This window comes from Aquarana catesbeiana, linkage group LG04 (assembly GCF_042186555.1).
Source record: "Aquarana catesbeiana isolate 2022-GZ linkage group LG04, ASM4218655v1, whole genome shotgun sequence".
Lineage (NCBI taxonomy): Eukaryota > Metazoa > Chordata > Amphibia > Anura > Ranidae > Aquarana > Aquarana catesbeiana.
In genome coordinates this window covers 45792406-45813223 of record NC_133327.1, presented here as the reverse complement: position 1 = coordinate 45813223, position 20818 = coordinate 45792406, and the positions used below count along the sequence as shown (strand labels likewise).

The 20818-nt window shown below is 42.5% G+C and overlaps 1 protein-coding gene across 1 annotated transcript in view; it reads right to left on the bottom strand.

The window, feature by feature from the left end:
• TRAM2 (translocation associated membrane protein 2) overlaps nt 1-20818 on the bottom strand; it is a 108405-nt gene that overhangs the window by 9805 nt on the left and 77782 nt on the right. The window contains exons 3-9 of the mRNA XM_073625150.1: nt 18969-19078; nt 14679-14795; nt 12261-12319; nt 10412-10496; nt 5997-6067; nt 2194-2298; nt 71-214 (exon numbers count right to left, since the gene is read on the bottom strand). Of these exons, the coding sequence (XP_073481251.1) occupies nt 71-214; nt 2194-2298; nt 5997-6067; nt 10412-10496; nt 12261-12319; nt 14679-14795; nt 18969-19078 (691 nt within the window). The remainder of the gene's footprint in view (nt 1-70; nt 215-2193; nt 2299-5996; nt 6068-10411; nt 10497-12260; nt 12320-14678; nt 14796-18968; nt 19079-20818) is intronic.

Below are 20818 nucleotides of genomic sequence, written 5' to 3'. Positions count from 1 at the left end.
GTTTCCCTTACCATACAGACAAAGGGTGGAGTGTGTATAGGATTGAAAAGGACAAAAAGAACCAGCTTACCTAAAAAGTAACGTGTTAAAATTTCCCTTGTCTGGGTTAAAGGTGTGGATCTCCGCCCTGGCGAGGCCAAATCCAATGGTGAGAACGGAAAGGGTGAGTGTAAACAGCCTTGAGACCACGAATACCACTGCCCAGGCATTAAATCTAAAGTATAAAACACCAAGAGGATTCATCACACTGGCCATATATTATCATTTTTAATCAATGAAAACAGTATTTTTTACATTTCTATTTCAAGATTTTATAAGAATACAGTATTACTGAATTTACCGAAGTGGTTGTAAACCCTTCATACACCCAATGAAGTGACTGGCCTCAGGTGATACACAAATGAAACAAATCCTCCTACATACACTATATTACCAAAAGTATTGGGACACCTGCTTTTACACACGCGCATGAACTGTAATGGCATCCCAGTCTTAGTCCGTAGGGTTCAATATTGAGTTGGTCCACCCTTTGCGGCTATAACAGCTTCAACTCTTCTGGGAAGGCTGTCCACAAGGTTTAGGAGTGTGTCTATGGGAATGTTTGCTCATTGTTGGATGAGAAGGCCTGGCTCGTAGTCTCTGCTCTAATTCATCCCAAAGGTGTTCTAATCGGGTTGAGGTCAGGACTCTGTGCAGGCCAGTCAAGTCCCTCCACCCCAAACTCGCTCATCCATGTCTTTATGGACCTTGCCTTGTACATTGGTTAGCAGTCATGTTGGAACAGGAAGGGGCCATCCCCAAACTGTTCCCTCAAAGTTGGGATCATGAAATTTTCCAAAATGTCTTGGTATGCTGACGCCTTAAGAGTTCCCTTCACTGGAACTAAGGGGCCAAGACCAAGCCCTGAAAAACAACCCCACACCATAATCCCCCCTCCACCAAATGATTTGGACCAGTGCACAAAGCAAGGTCCATAAAGACATGGATGAGCAAGTTTGGGGTGGAGGAACTTGACTGACCTGCACAGAGTCCTGACCTCAACCCGATAGAACACCTTTAGGATGAATTAGAGCGGAGACTGCAAGCCAGGCCTTCTCGTCCAACATCAGTGCCTGACCTCACAAATGCACTTCTGGAAGAATGGTCAAACTTCCCCACAGACACACTAAACCTTGTGGACAGCCTTCCTAGAAGAGTTGAAGCTGTTATAGCTGCAAAGGGTGGACCAACTCAATATCGAACCCTACAGACTAAGACTGGGATGCCATTAAAGTTCGTGTGTGTGTAAAGGCAGGTGTCCCAATACTTTTGGTAATACAGTGCACGTTGTACCTGTTCATCTGCAGCCGCCTTTTCTCTACAGCTCCTTCAAGTATACAGTTTACACAGAATTCCGGATGGTCAGAAGGTAGGGGGGCCAGAATCTGATGTCACACACTGCACAGCATAGAGCAGGGAGCCAAGTGTAATCTGAGACCTGAGTGTAGAGAATGGGCACACACCCTTCTACAGTGTCTCACATGGAAACATCACCTGCTGTGTGCTGCAGCTCCTCTCCCTCATCCCCTAGAGTCCACATTACCTGTCAGGAGTGACTCATGTAGATAGCAGAGGAAGGTTACAGCAGACAGAAATGGTAAAACTACTTATTTCATTTAAAATAGAAATGAAAAGCAAAACATTTGTGCATAAAAAAAAAATACATTACATTATAAATCATATGCCCTCTGTTCTCAGCTGTATAAAGGAGCTCAGAGAGCTGGGGGAGGAGAAACCGCAGTAAACTAATCTTTCCAGAGAATGGCTGTGCAGGGGAGGGGGGTGGAGGGAGGGGTGTCAGCACAAGTTGGATCATTGGAAGGAGAGGAGGACGAGTTCCCAGCATAGCCAGTAAACTGACCACGTTGTGCTCTCATGGCCAGTGTGGTCAGTTTTAGATAGGAAAGCAGAGGGACTGGCAGGAATGTTAGGGATTTCACAGAAAGGAAGCAAAAGGATACTTTTTCATACAAGTACATGGTACAGCAGGCATATATCAAATATGAAATGTTGTCTTTTACATATTCTTTAAAAAGCAAAAATGGTATTAATCTGGACCTTGGACTAAAACTTTGCCTGGAGTAGAGAAGGGTCAATGTCAGTTTTCACTGAGGTCTATGTCCCTGCAAATGAGATTTCTCCCCCATTACTTACAGCTTCTGATTATTTTCATCGGTGAAGTAAAAGAGTCTTGCAATATGGAAGAGAAATTCTGATACAGATTGCAATAGCAGCAATATCACCCCCAAGCGGGTCAAACTGCGGAAACAAGATGATAAATAGGTTAGAATTCACACAAGGACAGTACATTAAGGGCAATGTAATTTATATATATAGTCCAGGACACATCAGGACCCCCCCCCCCCCCCCCCCCCGTAGTTTAATGTTATACCTGAACTTTTCAGGATCGTGATCCCTTCTGACCAGAGCCTCTTCTCTACTGAAATGCTGCCAGGGGATTCAATAGGAATCCCACAAACTTGAGTCCTGCGCCCAAGCACCAGGATTTAGGGGCGTATGCCTATTGCAGAGAGCTTACAACCCAACTCGGGGCATAGTAAAAACACACTGCCCAGACTTTGTTAAAATAAAAAGGCATCTTTCACTGTGATACTTACCTTCAATCTGGTCCCGTCCCCCGCAGAATGTCCACTCCTCTTCTGGGTTGGACGATGCTCAGCATCATCCAGCACAGGCCGTCATGGACTCACCCTTTTTGGGGAGCATCATTACACCAGCCCAGGCTCACAGTATTGATGCACAGAACAGTAATCACACGTCATTTCTTATGGTAAAACCTAATAGGTCTCATCCTTGCTCATGCATTAGATTAGAAGATGGAGTCAGGCTGCTTATGAGTTCGGTGCCCTCTGAAGAGCATGGCACATTCGGATCACTTTTGAGAGAACATTCCACAGGTGGTGAGGTCTTCATATCCTGGGTTAGCGCTTCTGCCCCCTCCATAGCCCAGAACTCCAGTGAGTGCTGATGGGGCAGAGCAAAGAGCCAGTAACTGAGCCACCAGCTCCCTGCTTACTGAGAACTCAACGATCAGTAGTCTTTGATCATTAGTTCTCAGTGTAGAGCAGTGGTGGAACCCCAGATGTTTTGGAACTACATTTCCCATGATGCTCATGCACTCTGCAGTGTAGTTGAGCATGGGAAATGTAGTTCCAAAACATCTGGGGTGCCAAGGTTTGCCATCACTGATGTAGAGGAAGTGGGGGATCGATGCTGCAACCACCCAGGTGATAATACATTTTTGTTTTGTTATTTTTTTAATCCTGAACTTCCCTTTTAAATGTTTTTTTTTTTTTAAATGAAACTGCTCTAGTTTCTTGTTAAGGTTAAAATCAGCATTTTTCGCTCGAAATTACTGTAGCCCCCTCAAAAAGTACATACCGTATTTATCGGCATATAACACGCACCTTAACTTTAAGAGGGAAGTTTCAGGGGAAAAAAAAAAAAGAAAAAAAGAAAAAAAGAAAAAAAAAAAAACTTTCCACAGACCCCTTTCATTATAAAGCCCCCCCACTCCCAGGAGACCCCCAGTCTCCTGGGACAGCACTGCCCGCATACTCTAAATTTGAGAAAACATCCCTGCTAGCCCCTTCTCATACACCGCTCCTCCTGTGTCACTCTCATTGTAAAGGAAAGCTTCTAAATACCTCTATTAATGTCACTCTTTCATGGACCCGCTCATGTGACGCTCTCCTCTCATCGACGGTCACATGACTGCTCTCCCCCTCCAATCAAAAGCTACACTCGAGAAGGAGGCATAGCGGGAGGAGGAGAATGAGCGGCGTTAATTGAGGGATTTAGAGGCTTAGATTTACATTAAGAGTGACACAGGAGGAGTGGTACAGGAGGTCCCCGAGTTATGAACCTCCGACTTGCGAATAACTCCTACTTATGAACGGGGGACGGCGTCGGCGGGCACATCAAAAAACGACGTCGGAAACAGCGGAGAACATTGAAAAACAGCGGAAAATGACGTTTCTGTCGTTCTGCGAATGCGCTTCCGACTTACGAACAAATCCGACTTTGAGAGAGGTGGGGCGGAGAGCCTGACACCCTCCCAATGGGTGGGACCTGGGGTGGACCGCCCGATCCCCATCCCCTGTTGGTTAAAAAAAAAATATGATATCGCGTATAACACGCGGGTGCGGTTTACCCTCTATTTTTAGGGTGAAAAAGTGCGTGTTATACACTGATAAATATGGTATTTTATGAAAGAGACCCTGGAGAATAAAATTATATTCGTACAGCTATTTATCAAGTGTATATTTTCAGTAAAAGGTACATGAAAATGAATTGGGTTGCGCTGAATAAGTAGATACATTCTAAACAAACATGCCAAGCCTTACAATTGTGCACACCCACGAAATCATAAAAAAGATGGAACCCAAAATTTTGCATGGGAATGCTTTAAAAGCATTTACAGCAGGGGTCTCAAACTGGTGGCCCTCCAGCTGTTGCAAAACTACAAGTCCCATGAGGCATGGCAAGGATGACCGTTACAAGCATGACTCCCACAGGCTGGGGGGCCATCAGTTTTAGACCCCTGCCTTACATGCTATCAGTTTAGAGTCAACTCTGAGTTTTGGCTCTAGAATTATTGCTCTCACTCCGTTTGTGACGATACCTCACAATTGTATGATGCAATTGATGTTTACATACGCATCTATATGGGCTAACAAAACCCCTATTTGATAGCATTGGGCAGATGACAGGTGCTTTTTATGGAGACAATAGGGGTCTAGTTTTTTATCATTTTAAATTCATTTCAGTCTCATCTGACCAGAAGACCTTTTTCCATGTGGCCTCAGAATCTTCAAGGTGTGTTTAAGGTGGTCAGATAAGACTAAAATTTAATTATTTGGCCTCAACACCAAACAAAAGGTCTGGTGGAAATCCAATACAGCTCATCCAAATAACACCATTCCTACAGTAAAGCATGGAGGTGATAATATTCTGTTTTTTTTTTTTTGGGGGGGGGGGGGGTTGTAATATCCTGTTATGGGGGGTTCCGGTTGTAATATCCTGTTATGGGGGGTTTCTCTGCAGCAAGGACTGGGGCACTTCTCAGGATAGAAGAAAAATGGATGCGGCAAAATACCATTAAATTCTGGAGGAAAATCTGTTGTCCTCTACCAGAAAGTTGTCAATGGGAAGAAGGTTTACCTTCCAACATGACAATGACCCAAAGCACACAGCAAAAATGAACACACAGTGGTTGAAGTAAAAAAAGGTGAATGTCCTTGCATGGCATAGTCAGAGCCCAGACTTAATCCCAATTGAAAATCTGTGGGATGACTTGAAGACTGCAGTCCACAAACGATCACCATCAAATTGAACTGAACATGAGCAGTTCTGAAAAGAAGAGTGGGCACATATTGCAAAGTCTAGATGTGCAAAGTAAGTAGAGACAATTCCCAACAGACTAAAGGTTGGAATTAAAGCAACATGTGGTCCAACAAAATACCGACACAAGGGGGTGATCCTTTTTCCAACTCAGTGATTGTTTAATTTTTTTCTGACATGTTGGTGTTCTCTTTTTCACTTGGATTTTATAAGTTGCACTGAGTAATTACAGCTGGATAAAACAAAAACTGCTGATCTTCATTTCAGGCTGCAAAGCAACAAAATGTGATTTTTTGGGGGGGGGATTCTTTTCTATAACCAGTGTACCTTCCGTCTAGTCACAGCAGGGATTAGGGAACAGATAAAATACCCGTAAAAGTGATCGGCCAGCTTTAGAGCCACATAAAAGTGATCACTTTCATTGAAAAGCCCTTTGCCAGCTGTTAAAGTCAATAACAAGGCCACAGCTGTAGTAGCACTTGCATGCAGTTTATATATGTATTAATATACAAGGTTCTAGTACAAAGGTCCTGACCAAGGTAAGATGGTTTTGTGTTGAAGACATTGAGGTCTTGGACTCGCACTTCACTTACTTTAGTAAATAAGCCCCTCCTATATGGAGTAAATATAAAATGATGTACTGCAACTGGCGAGGGATTTCTTCCTGGAAAAAAAACAAAAACAAAAAACACACAACATTAAAACAGAACATATCCCTTTTATTACCATCATTATTACAGCTACTTCCGGTAACACCCTCTCCACCTATACACTGTTATGGAGCACACGTCAATCCACATCACTAGACTTTACTTTTTAAATAAAACCTTTGCAGCAGCAGCACCGATGGGTTTGATGACTGTCGTATTTTTTATTTTTTTTGCATGTTCTGATTAATAAAAGTATAACAGGAATCCCAGACTTCTGGACAGGTTATGGGGAGGTGGGCCAAAATGATCACAAAAGTCCACCACTGCAACAGAATTTTGCAAAGGAACTGCAGAAACCTGCTGTCTTAAAGTGAACAAAACTCAATCAACATTGAATATTTTTAATCCTTATGCTGCTAGCATTAGAAAATAGATAAGGAATATTAGATTTTCCTTTTTTTGTTCACATTTCCGTTGCTTCCTGGTTCCTGGCCTAGGCCAAAATGTCGTCAAATCCCAGGAATCTTTTTTTTTTTTTTCCTTCATCTTGAGGAGGGGGCTTTCTCAGCTAAGCACACCTGCTTCCTGCCTGCATGCCTGACCCAAGGACAGCTGGATTCCAGGAAGGAAATTCTACATGAATCATCTGCCCTTACTTAAGATGGCTGCAGCAAGAATTATTTGTCAACAAAATAAAGCATAGAGATATGGAGGGTTGGGGGAATTTGCTTTAAATATTATTAAATTAATTAGTGTTTTCCATTTGTGGTGCGCAAATACAGTTTAGTTCTGCTTTAAGAATGCTTTGCTGGTTTAGTAGAAAGCATTCACAAATAAGACAAAGTATTAAAAAGCCTATTTACATTTTTGTTGTGCATTAATGCATGCGTTACAACACTGCAAGGATATACAGTAAATAGGACCTAAGGGCCAATGTACATCTTTACATTGCAGAATGACACCCCTATACACTACGGCAGGGGTCTCCAAACCTTCTAAAGAATAGGCCAGTTCACTGTCCCTCAGATTTTAGGTGGGATAGATTGTGGCCAGTGTCAGAAGAAAATGCTCCGGCATCAGTGGGAGGAAACAGTGTCTCAGGCTTGGTGGTCAGTAGGAGTAAAAAAAAAAAAAAATGTATTAAATTGCATCTGTGGTCAGGAGGAGGAAAAGTTCCCTGTCATTTGTATTAGCTGAAAAAATAGTGGCCCACCACTGGCGTCAGTGGGAGGAATAGGGCCTCGTCGTTGGCGTCAGTGGGAGGAATAGGGCCTCGTCGTTGGCGTCAGTGGGAGGAATAGGGCCTCGTCGTTGGCGTCAGTGGGAGGAATAGGGCCTCGTCGTTGGCGTCAGTGGGAGGAATAGGGCCTCGTCGTTGGCGTCAGTGGGAGGAATAGGGCCTCGTCGTTGGCGTCAGTGGGAGGAATAGGGCCTCGTCGTTGGCGTCAGTGGGAGGAATAGGGCCTCGTCGTTGGCGTCAGTGGGAGGAATAGGGCCTCGTCGTTGGCGTCAGTGGGAGGAATAGGGCCTCGTCGTTGGCGTCAGTGGGAGGAATAGGGCCTCGTCGTTGGCGTCAGTGGGAGGAATAGGGCCTCGTCGTTGGCGTCAGTGGGAGGAATAGGGCCTCGTCGTTGGCGTCAGTGGGAGGAATAGGGCCTCGTCGTTGGCGTCAGTGGGAGGAATAGGGCCTCGTCGTTGGCGTCAGTGGGAGGAATAGGGCCTCGTCGTTGGCGTCAGTGGGAGGAATAGGGCCTCGTCGTTGGCGTCAGTGGGAGGAATAGGGCCTCGTCGTTGGCGTCAGTGGGAGGAATAGGGCCTCGTCGTTGGCGTCAGTGGGAGGAATAGGGCCTCGTCGTTGGCGTCAGTGGGAGGAATAGGGCCTCGTCGTTGGCGTCAGTGGGAGGAATAGGGCCACGTCGTTGGCGTCAGTGGGAGGAATAGGGCCTCGTCGTTGGCGTCAGTGGGAGGAATAGGGCCTTATTGTTGGTGTCAGTGGGAAGAATAGTACCTCATTGTTGGTGACAGTGGGAGGACTAGTACCTGGTATCAATAGGAGTAATAGTGCCTCATATTAATGGCAGAACAGTGCCCTAAGGGCCAGATTAAGGCAAGCAAAAAGCCACATCCAACCCCGAGGCCCACAGTTTGGAGACCACTGCACTAAGACAATACACACATGCTCTGTTTTGGGGCGTTAGAAGCCCGGTCTTTTAAGTGGGCTACCTAAAGGAATGTGTGTTAATGCAAGACATAAAAGTGTTAATGCACGGCATAAATGTAAAATGGCCCTGTTTTTACATTGCTTTGGGAAAAATTGCATTATTATTATGTGGAATGCAAGAGCACAACTCCAGCTAGACACCAATACAGTTGAATTTTATGTGTTGTGCCATGTACAGCACAGGAACAAATTACATATTCTGAAAACCTGGAAGCTGCAATATTGTGAAGTACACATCCTCTTCCAGTCTGACACACTGTAATTATGGCCAACATCCAACCACAAGAGGCAGAGACCAGCACTGCCATTAGACTTCCAGACATTGGATACAGACAAGTCACTGTGACCTCGTATCGGGTTCACAATGAGCACTGTGAGCCGTGCTGGACTTCTACATACACACATAGCTCAAGCTCCACATCAGTGTAGAATTAACCCCATCGGTGCCTAGAGGTCACTGAAACCCAGATGTCCAGGACAAGTTTAGCAGCATGGGTTGGTGTATTTTACTAAAACGCTATAGCAAATTTGTCTAAATAAGCATATTTTACATTTTCCTGAAGATAAATTCCAGGTATGGCAATTTTTAAATAGTGACATTGCGCCAGCTTGGACCAATTTGTGCGCCATACCTGTGGGATCCCCCTGGAAGCTGGAAATCACTGTATTGGCACAGCTACTCTAGTGATCTAAACCAGCTTCTGGGTCCTGTGCTGAGAGGCTGTCCTGCTGCCTAATAAAAACAGGAGGTCGCTTGCTCGGCATGGGTGCCATTCAGAGAACACTATGCATTTTCTCAATTAACACAAACTGCTTGCTTATTACATGAGGTAACGATTGTGACATCATCGCCCTGCCTCTCCACCTCACCCAATCGGAAAACGCTTTGCATTCCCACTACAGTTATATTTATAGTATATCCATGTTTTGTAATGCATGTTTTAGCCATGTATTATATGACTTTGTATCACTTCTATCTGCTTTATGGCCTCCTCCTCTTCTAATTTTGGCACTTTTTTTGGGGGCAGTGGGGGGTGGTTTGAAAGGGTACCCGCTCACATTTCTGACTATATCTCCACAGCGTATGCGCATTGGGCAGCCAGCTGTGAAGGTACCCCTGATGACGTCAGTTGTGACGAAACGGCCGTAGGGTCACAACGTGAACACGCATCGCGGATGCGCGGTTTTTATTTAAAACAGTGGTGGTGCTTTTTTTTTACTGTTTCCCTGCTTGTTTTCGTTTGGGCATTGTATAGGCTATTTTAATGCAGTCTACCTGCTATTTTTACCTGTTTTTCTGGAATAAATGGAACTTGATTCTCTGCACTATGGGAGTTCCTTTTTCTTTTATATAATTCACCCTTGCTGGAATGTTTTCTGCCTGAACCATCTCGTGACTAAATTCTCCTGAGTGCTTCTGGCTGTCACCCATAAGCCATCGCGAAGGGAGGTCTGAGGAACTGCAAATCCAATCCTGGCAGGACATCAACGGTGATCTACTAAGCCTGTTTTGATCCCCCTGAGTAAGGGCGGTCGTAGGCTCTCTGGTAAGCCTCCATTTTTCTCTCCTGGTGGTGGGTGTCACTCTCACGTGGATTATTGGATTTGGATTTTATATTCTTCATCCTACACCCTTTTTGGAATTTTTCTTTGGACTTTATTATTTTATTTGAACAATCTTTGGACTATATTTAGGTGTCATGAACACTTATTTTTCACTAATTGGTATTTCTCATACTGATGGCTAATTATTTTGATTGCTCACATAATTCTATTGGCACATTGTCACTTATATTGTTGTAATATTATTATTTTGATTTAATGTTATTATCATTGGTTGGTATAACAATTTATTTAGATTTATGTCCAGCGCTGCACTGTGTATTATCTTAGCCAGCTGTGAAGTCCCAAGGAGTCACATCTGGCTTCCCACTTTAAACATGCTGGCACCAGGGACCCGAAGACTGATGAAGAAACAGTTTAGGTGAGCAGAGTGCTGGACCCCTGGACAGGTAAGTGTCCTTTCGTTAAAGGGCAGTAGCTACAGTGTTTGTAGCTGCTGACTTTAATTTTTTTTTTTGTAAAAAGGCTAAAGAACTGCTTTAAGACAACACAATGACTGCATGTCTGAACTTACTTTCTTCACTTTCTGGAAGTATAACTCTGGAAGAGCGTGGAGCCAGTACGCTAGCTGACCCAGGTAGAAGAATTTCACTTGAAAACTAGAATGAAAAAGAAATCCTAATCATAGCGGTGTTAAAACAGGTTCATAGTCAAAAGGACATCACTTCCTACATAACAATAAAGGACCAATAAACCTTAAAGTGGAAGAAAAGCCAAAGTCCAACTTATAATTAAAATGGTCCCTCCTCCCCCTAATCTGTATAAAAAAAAAAAAAAATCTGTGTACTTACCTATTTTTTAAATCGGCTCCAGTCTGACCATGTGATTCCACAGCTCTGGCTCAGAGAGAGCTTGATAACGACTGGGAATTCTATGAGCCATGACGTCACCCATGGCCCAGTCGTTGTTGCGCTCCCTACGCTCTGCTGCAGGAGCCCCCCACTGACATGGGGAGCCGGAGCTACAAGATCATAGGACTCATTTTATATCAGGTTGAGGTTTATCCTTAACAGACTTGTGCTGTATTATGTGCATTGGCCCTAGTGTGACAGTGGCCGGGAACTGATGTTATACACACACACATACACACACAATATATACCATTTTTAAGAATAGTGAGACTGAGGCTTTTTTATAATTTTAAAACACAAATCCACTATATAAAAAAAATTGATAAGATAAATCAGTCAAACATGGAAAACAAGAGAGCAATAGAGGGTGAGACTATGTGCTGCAATGTGACTACATATTAGTTAAATAAAATATTTCACATCTGAAATAAAAATGTACGCTATGTGACCAAAACGATCTTGAAATTATTGATATTGGGTATTTCCCAGGGAAGGGTACTACTAAAACTACAGCATACAATGACATCTTGCTCTTTTGAACCTATAGTAATGGTTTCAATTGTGCCAACATCCGTACTTCATAAATGCTCTTTTGGCTAAACAGGCACAATTTCCCCCAGAAAACACAAAAGAATTTCCCCTAGACACACTTCAAAGTATTGTGGTTTGAGGAGTCTGGAGTAGAAGAATCTGAGTGGCCTGCACAGGCCTGACCTCAACCCTACTGAACACCTATGGGTTGAATTTGATTGGCAATTGTGAGCCAAGACTTTTCCAACATTAGTACTTGACCTCACAAATCCTCTTTTGGCAAATTACAAAAAACACTCTTGTGGAAAACTTCAAAAGAGCAGATGCTGCTATAGTTGCAAAGGTCTGTCATCTCCATATTAAAGGATAAATTCACCTTTGGGAACATGTTACATGTTCCACCTGCTTTTAGGGTGGAACATGTAACATGTTCCCAAGCCTGCAAATTCTCACTGAACCCCCCATCCACCCCACTCCATTAGGACAGCTGGCCAGGGATCTCCTCCCCACACTCGCTGTCACAATTAGAAAAGAATGGGGCCATGCGGCTGCATCATTTATTCACAGAGTTCTGTGACTGAATGAACTACAAGTACCGACAGTCTTTGCGGCTGTCGGTTTGTAGTTCTCAATGAACTACCAGGGTGCTAGTGAGTGCTCTAGGCAGTTGCTTGAGTCTAATATTGCATGCAACAATTCTGTATTTCCATCTTCATCCAGGAGGTGGAGCTCTTTGCTCCTTTTAATGTCTTTTCAAGGGTTTCCTTTTCTATTTTGCTGAAACAAAACAAAAAAGAAGCCCATTTGCACACACAAATCATTTTGTTAAAGAATATTTAAACAAATCTGTCAAACTTTCCGCATAAGTCGATCAGTTTGTGACCAGACAAACTCTACGATTCCTTTCCATCATTTGGCACTGGCTTTAAACGAAATTATGAAAAAGGCGAAAGATGGATATATTTTAATGCAATCACTTACGGTAAGTAGACATGGGGGTAACTCTCCCATAGTGTCTTTGGATTGGATAAATATCCTTCCTGCAAAAAGATACTAAAGTCTCAATTTCTAAAGTCATATGGAAGTGGAACCATTAGAAAACTTTACAAACCTGCAAGACTAAATTCTGACACATAACAAAAAGCAACAATATATCATCTGTTAGGCTTACGCCTATTGCATTTTGGAAACGCATATAAAATTGTGTGCTTTCCCGACATGCACAGAAGCGTACTGTCCTTTAGAAGATGGGTGGCGATTGCATTAATTGTTAAAGTGATATTAAAGTATTGGTTATTTTTTTATTTAAAATACTTGCCTGCTCTGTGAAGTCGTTTTGCACAAAGCAGCCCCGATCCTCTTCTAGTTTCCTACGCCTGGCGCTCCTGGGCCCCTCCCTCCTGCCCCCACAGCAAGTAGCTTGCTATGGGGGCATCTGAGCTGAGCCACTGCTCTGTGTCTACTTTCAGATATGGAGCTGCAGCTCAGCCCCGCCCCCATCTCTCCTCATTGGCTCACCGACTGATTGAAAGCAGTGGGAGCCAATGGTGCTCACTGCTGTGTCTCAGCAAATCAGGAAGGAGAGTCCAGGTCAGCTGAGGCTCTCATGCAACATCGCTGGATCGAGATGGGGTTCAGGCAAGTATTAGGGAGGCTGCTGCACCCAGGTAGTTGTTAAATGAATGCATAGAATGCACGAAGTTAAAAAAAAATACAAAAAAAACAAAAAATAAAAAAACAAACCTTCTGCCTTTAGAACCACTTTAAAAGGCACCCCTATTCATCTGCTAATATGGAGCAAACCACATGGTGTGGTTCGGTGTAGCACATTTTTGGAAAAGGGGCAAAGACTTCTTTTCCGTGCTTCTTGTACACAGGGCAGCCCATTGAAATTAATGGGCTGACCTACACACAAAATGCACACGCTTGGCCATGCATGTATGGGTGTGAACATAAAAGAAACTAAATCTTTTATCATTAAAAAAGGTCATCCTTGAGCCCCAGTCATGTGGCTGCCTAGGACGAGAGGTGCAGTTTGGAAGGAGGAGATCATTGTTGCCCACAGGCAGAAAGGTAGCATTTCCTCAGTCTCTCCTGCCCCTGCGATCACTCAAAAAAGGCTGTGCATTAGAAAAAAAATGCAGGCTTAATGTGCCCCTTTGTCTTCTTGGCACTTTAGGCTGTTACCGCCTGCTGCCCATATACAAGGGAAATAAGGACTGTTCATTAAGGGGTAAATAAAATTCAGTACATTTCCTCAAATTAAGTATGTTCACATTTCCATGCGTTTTACCCCTTTAAAACTCCTACAAGTATAGAAAAATGGACACTGATCCTGCCAAAAATCCATTGAGCTTTTAACTTCCTGCTTGAGCTGACAACACTGCCTTTGGTGCATTGAAACCCCATGCAATGTTGTCAGCCTTGCCTATTTTTGCCCTGGCTGAAAATGTGATGGTGCCTGACTGACTCCAAATTCTGACTTCTGTCTCCCAGTCTGCTATGCCATGGAGCTGACGCTGCCACCCTGGCGGTATGATTATGTCAGATTTCTGCGTCTCAAAGCGGTACACTGTTTTGCATAGTAATTTGGCGTTTTATATTTTAGGCCTGTAATGCTTAGTAATAACACAATTAAATCTGTCCAAACAAGAGTCTAGTAGACATCCCAGGAATGATAAAGTTTGAAACACTAAATTATAATATAATAATTATAAAAAATAATATAATAATAAAATTAACTTCCCCACGATTCACTATCACTCAATACTGCAAGTGTTGTAATTTACTATCGCTGTTTTCTAGCTGGTCTCAAACCACTTTTGACGTAAAAGGGACACTTTTTGGTTGCTATGGACAATCTCCAGTTTCCAGGCAGAAAGAACAGTACATAGAGTATAAAAGTGCATGCAGGGCATTGGACAAAGCACTAGGGACAAAATTGATGTGAAATGATTTCATACAGTAATGTAATCTATAAGATTACAGTGTACTGTATGTGTTATGAATTTTGCACTTTTTGAATTTATTGCCGAGCTCCACCCCCATGCGTCGTGCCACTCGCAGGGAACGGAGCTCGGCACACAGAGGCATCGGGCAGAGGACAGAGCCCGCAGACACAGCAGGGGAACATGGTAAGTATACAGCGCCAGGATCCTGAGATGCAATCCCGAGTGTGGCTCGGGGTTACCGCTAATGATACTGAAATTTAACCCCGAGCCACACTCGGGAAAACCTCTAGGGAGGTTAAGCAAGAATCAGGTACTTATACTATCTTCAGTCATAAATACATTTTTTTTTTTTTTATAGTCTGCATTGTAATCCGCATTACATTTCTTTTATCAAACATCAATTTGGCATTCAGCTTTAGACTTTGGCCTTATTTCATAGGATACTCACTGAGGCCGCTACATACAGACTCCAAAACATGGCGGCGAGGTGAAACGCAGCTAGCTGCCCGGACTCATTAAAGCGGCTCTGTTTCACCTTGGAGAGGTGGAGCCGCCTGTTTATTTTCTGGGGAGAGAAAAGAAACAAAATGCTTAGAAATCACTTTTCTATTGAACATTTACATAGAATTTATGCCTTCTATAGACGCACATGTAAATGCGCTCAGCTGAAAGAAAGTAAAACATTTACAGACTTGGATAAGATCAACAAATGCTTTTATTTCGTGTTTGTGTAATGTATGTACATGCAGGCAGACATCTATATGCACATTACATAGGCAAGCTATGCTTCCTATATAATTCTGGTGCACAGTGACCTTGCAGTACTTCTCGTTCTCAATGCAAATCATTTTCATAAAATGCCAATTGCTGTGACTTCCATAATTTGTACCCACTAAACAGCGAAAAATGACAGCAACCAAAATTATCAATAGGCTATGCTTTAAATGCCTTTACAGCTCATGAGTTTAGTGTCAACCATAAATTAGGGAACTAGAATGATTTCTTGATTTGATGCCAGCATATGTAACAATATCCCGTATGTGTTGTGCAATAGCCCTTCATATACACATTCATGCCCTATGCATTGTGCTCGTACATGCATACATGGGAAGTGGGTGCTTTTAAAGCAGTAGTAAACTCAGTTTTTCATCTTGTACCTACAGGTAAGCCTAAAATAAAGACTTACCTGTAGGTAGAAAGAAGATCTTCCTAAACGTGCACCGTTTAGGAAATATTTCATAGTGTAACAGCATGTGATGCCAATCTATTGGGAGTGCTGTGGCGCGATTGTGGCTCCCATGCGCAAGCGCAGGAGTGAGGTCATCGTGGCTCGGCCATTCAAATGGCCGAAGAACACGAAGCTGGAAAAAAGACCAAGCAAAGATGGAATCGCCATCAGTGGTGATAGCGTGCCGCTGGAGGGATCCGTTATATAAGTAAGCTTGTCATACTACGGAGTAGTGTCATACTAGCACATTATGACACGAGCCTGCAGGGGGACTTTTTTTTTCTACTGGCAACTTTACTACAGTACGGCTTCAAATGAGGGGGAAAAAAAAAAAAAAAAAAAAGAAGAATACAGATACATATACAGTGGGTAAAATAAGTATTGAACACGTCACCATTTTTCTAGGTAAATATATTTCTAAGGTGCTAGTGACATGAAATTTTCACCACATGTCGGTAACAACCCATGCAATCCATACATACAAAGAAACCAAAAACAAATACGTTCAGAAATTAAGTTATGTGTAATAAAATGGAATGACACAGGGAAAAAGTATTGAACACATAAAGAAAGGGAGCTGCAAAAAAAGCATGGAAGACACCAGCTGAAATCTATCAGGAATTGGAAAGCAATCCTGCCTCTTGTCAGTGCAAATTAATATTAGATAGTTCAGTCTCAACTGATGGCCTATAAAAGGTGTCCCATTACCAAGGTGTCACACAAGAAACATCTCATGATGGATAAAAGCAAAGAGCTCTCTCAAGACCTTTCGCAACCATCTTGTTGCAAAACATACTGATGGCATTGGTTACAATAGGCTTTCTAAACTTCTGGACAATGGCCCCAACAGTGCCCACTGGAACATTCAGGAGTGAAAAAAGCATCATTTCACCATAAACTGGCCATGACCAGGTGCTCCTCGCAAGATTTGACAGTGGAGTAAAAATAATTATTAGAAGAGTTTTCCAAGAGCCAAGGACCACTGGTAGAGAGCTTCAGAACGACCTGGACTTAGCAGGTACAACTGTTTCAAATAAAACAATAAGTAATCCACTCAACCACCATGTCCTGTATGCACCCTCACCACATAAACTCCATTGCTGAAGAAAAAAGCATGTTGAAGCTCATTTAAAAGTTTGCTGCACAACATTTAGACAAGCCTGTGAAATACTGGGAGAATATAGTCTGGTCAGATGAGACCAAAATTTAACTCTTTGGATGTCATAATACACACCATGTTTGGAGGTCAAATGGCACTGCACATCACCCCAAAAACACCCCCATCCCAACAGTGAAGTTTGGAGGTGGGAACATCATGGTGTGGGGCTGTTTATCAGCATACAGTACTAGCAAACGTATCATTGAAGGAAGAATGATTGGAAAAATGTACCATTCTTGATAAAAAATATGTGCTGCCATCTATCAGGATGATGAAGATGAAACAAGGGTGGATATTTCCGCAAGTCAATGATCCCAAACACAAAGCCAAGGAAACTCTCAATTGGTTTCAAAGAAAAGAAAAAAATAAAGCTGCTAGAATGGCCCAGCCAATCACCTGACTAGAATCCAATAGAAAATCTATGGAAAGAACTGAAGATCAGAGTTCATAGAAGAGGCCCACGGATCCTTCAAGATTTGAAGACTGTTTGTGTGGAAGAATGGGCCAAAAATCACACCTGATCAATGCTTGTGACTAGTTTCTCCATAGAGGAGGCGTCTTGAAGCTGTCATTACCAACAAAGGATTTTGTACAAAGTATTAAATATATTTCAGTTAGCGTGTTCAATACTTTTTCCCTGTGTTATTCCATTTTATTACACATAACTTAATTTCTGAACTTATTTGTTTTGGTTTCCTTGTATGTATGGTTTGCATGGGTTGTTACCGACATGTGGTGAACATTTCATGTCAATACCACCTTTAGAAATATTTACCTAGAAAAATGGTGACGTGTTCAATACTTATTTTACCCGCTGTGTGTGTTGTATACACACCGGGAGGGAAAAAGTATTTGATGCCCTGCCAATATTGTACGTTTGCCCACTGACAAAAATGATCAGTCTATAAATTTTAATGGTAGGTTAATTTTAACAGTGAGAGACAGAACAAAATAATCCAGACAAACGCATTTCAAAAAAGTTATTAAATTGCAAACCAATTTTATGAGTGAAATAAGTATTTGACCCCTTCGCAAAACACTACTTGGCGGCAATCGCAGAGGTCAGACGTTTCTTGTAGTTGGCCACCAGGTCTGCACACATCTCATTTTGACCCACTTCTCGTTGCAGATCCTCTCCAAGTCATTAAGAACTTGAACCTTCAGCTCCCTCCACATATTTTCTATGGGATTAAGGTCTGGAGACTGGCTAGGCCACTCCTGGACCTTAATGTGCTTCTTCTTGAGTCACTGCTTTGTTGCCTTGGCCGTGCGTTTTGGGTCATTGTCATGCTGGAATACCCATCCTAGACCCATTTTCAATGCCCTGGCTGAGAGAAGGAGGTCCTTACCCAAGATTTGAAGGTACATGGCCACATCCATCGTCCCTTTAATGCGACAAAAAAAACACCCCCAAAGCAAAATGTTTCCACCTCCATGTCTGACGGTGGGGAGGGTGTTCTTGGGGTCATAGACAACATTCCTCCTCCAAACACGGCGAGTTGAGTTGATGCCAAAGAGCTTGATTTTGGTCTCCTCTGACCACAACACTTTCACCCAGTTCTCCTCTGAATCATTCAGATGTTCATTAGAAAACTTCAGACGGGCCTGTACATGTGCTTTCTTGAGCAGGGGGACTTTGTAGGCACTACAGGATTTCAGTCCTTCACGGTGTAGTGTTTTCTTGGTGACTATGGTCCCAGCTGCCTTGAGATCATAAACAAGATTCTCCCGTGTAGTTCTGGGCTGATTCCTCACCATTCTCATGATCATTGAAATGAGGTGAGACCTTGCATGGAGCCCCAGACCGAGGGAGATTGGCAGTTATTTTGTGTTTCTTCCATTTGCGAATAATTGCACCAACTGTTGTCACCCTCTCACCAAGCTGCTTGGCGATGGTCTTGTAGTCCATTCCAGCCTTGTGTAGGTCTACAATCTTGTCCTTGACATACTTGGTCAGCTCCTTGGTCTTGGCCATGGTGGAGAGATTGAAATCTGATTAAATCGATTGCTTTTGTGGACGGGTGTCTTTTATACAGGTAACAAGCTGAGATTAGGAGCACTCCCTTTAAGGGAGTGCTCCTAATCTCAGCTCGTTACCTGTATAGAAGCTACCTGGGAAATCTTGCTGATGGATAGGGGATCAAATATTTGTTTTTTATTTTAAAATGCAAATCAATTTATAACTTTTTTGAAATGCGTTTTTTCTGGATATTTATTGTTATTCTGTCTCTCCCTTAAAATTATAGACTGATCATTTCTGTGTCAGTGGGCAAACGTACAAAATCAGCAGGGGATCAAATACTTTTCTTCCCTCACTGTATACACATATAATCCTTCCCTCGGCTACTTACATCTAGAATGTACTCCTGTACAATGGCATGTAGTATGATTGCTATGATGATGTAAAACAAAATGGTGACCAAATCTTTTGCCCCGTAGTGATAGTAGACAATCTCACCATCTGCAATAAAAAGGAGAGAGACATTAATGAATTAGTAACATAGTGACAAAATAAATAACATACAAAAAAGTAGGGATGCACAGATACCGGTATCAGTGCTGATACTGAGTATTTTCACGGTAAACGTGAAAACTCTTCGATAACCAAAACCAATATTTTGTGGTGCAAATTGCGCCCATACAAAATGAAATGGTTCAAATCACACTTTAACCACTTGACCTCCGGAAGATTTACCTCCTTCCTGACCAGGCCATTTTTTGCAATATGGCACTGCGTTATTTTAACTGACAATTGTGGGGTCGTGCAACTCTGTTCCCAAATAAAAATGTATGGGTTTTTTGCCAACAAATAGAGATTTCTTTTGGTGGCATTTAATCACCTCTGTGGTTTTTATATTTGTGCTATAAACAAAAAGGGACAAGTTTTTTTTTTTAAATTTTACTTTCTGCTATAAAAACATATCCAAAAAATAAATAAATAAAATCGAATTTCTTATTCAATTTAGGCCAATATGTATTCTGCTACATATTTTACATAAGCTACATAAGTGATTATTCATTGGTTTGCGCAAAAGTTACAGCTTCTACAAGCTATGGGATATTTTTATTGATCTTTATTTATTCTTTTTTTTTTACTAGTAAATGGCGGCGATCAGCGACTTTCGGACACCAACACTTTTTTGGGAACCAGTGACACCAACATAGTGATCAGTGCTAAAAAAATCCACTGCCACTGTACAAATGACATTGGCTGTGAAAGTATTGACACCAGGGGCGATCAAAGGGTTAAAATGTGTGCCTAGGCTGTTTTTTTTTTAATAAACTGTGGGAGGTGCTTTTACTAGGGGAAGGCATGGATCCATGGCCCCACTTTGCCAGAACAAAGAATCCACGTCTTCCCTCCTGTCAAAATGGCAATCTGCCTTGTTTACATAGGCAGACTGCAGTTCTGTCTCTGTGGCCGATGACCAGCGGTTGCCTGTGGAGTTTGTGGAACCCCCGATTGGCTCCTGCTGTGTGCATTAATTTATTTATTTTTTCAATAAAAAAAAAAAAAAAAAAAAAAAAAAAACTTTCCCCTTAAACACCATTGGGTGGAAGTGACGTTTGACGTCGCTTCCGTCATCCAATAGTGTAGAGCCGAGTGGGGGCCATCATTCCCTCACTTGACTTCATGCTTCTGAGGGGAAAGGATCAGCTTGCCTCTGCCGCTACCGGTAAGCAGCGAAGGTGACCAGGATGCAGCGGGAGGGTCTCATGCCACCGATAAAAGTGATCTTGCAGCGAATCCACCGCAGAGACCACTTTTATCCGAAAGCGGACCACCCGCCCTTTTTAAAAAAACGGGGGTTATGGCAGCTATCTGCTGTCATAACAACGGTATCCAACGTCAAAATACCGATATCTAACGATGGTGGGCGGTCCGGAAGTGGTTAAATACAACGAAATCTCTATTTGTGTGAAAAAAAAAAATGATAAAAAAAAAGTCTTATGGCATGATTGAGTAATTGTAATTCAAAGTGTGACAGCGCTGAAAGCTGAAAATTGGCCTGGGCAGGAAGGGGGTATAAGTGCCCAGTAAGCAAGCGGTTAAGACCTACTAAGACCACATACACACTATTAGATTTTCTGCAGATTTTTGTCTTCAGATTGACCAAAACCATGTAATATGGAGGTCAAACCTTAAGAGTTTCAATTTGTATGCAATTAGGCAGGCCCTTGCACTACATGGTTTTGGTAA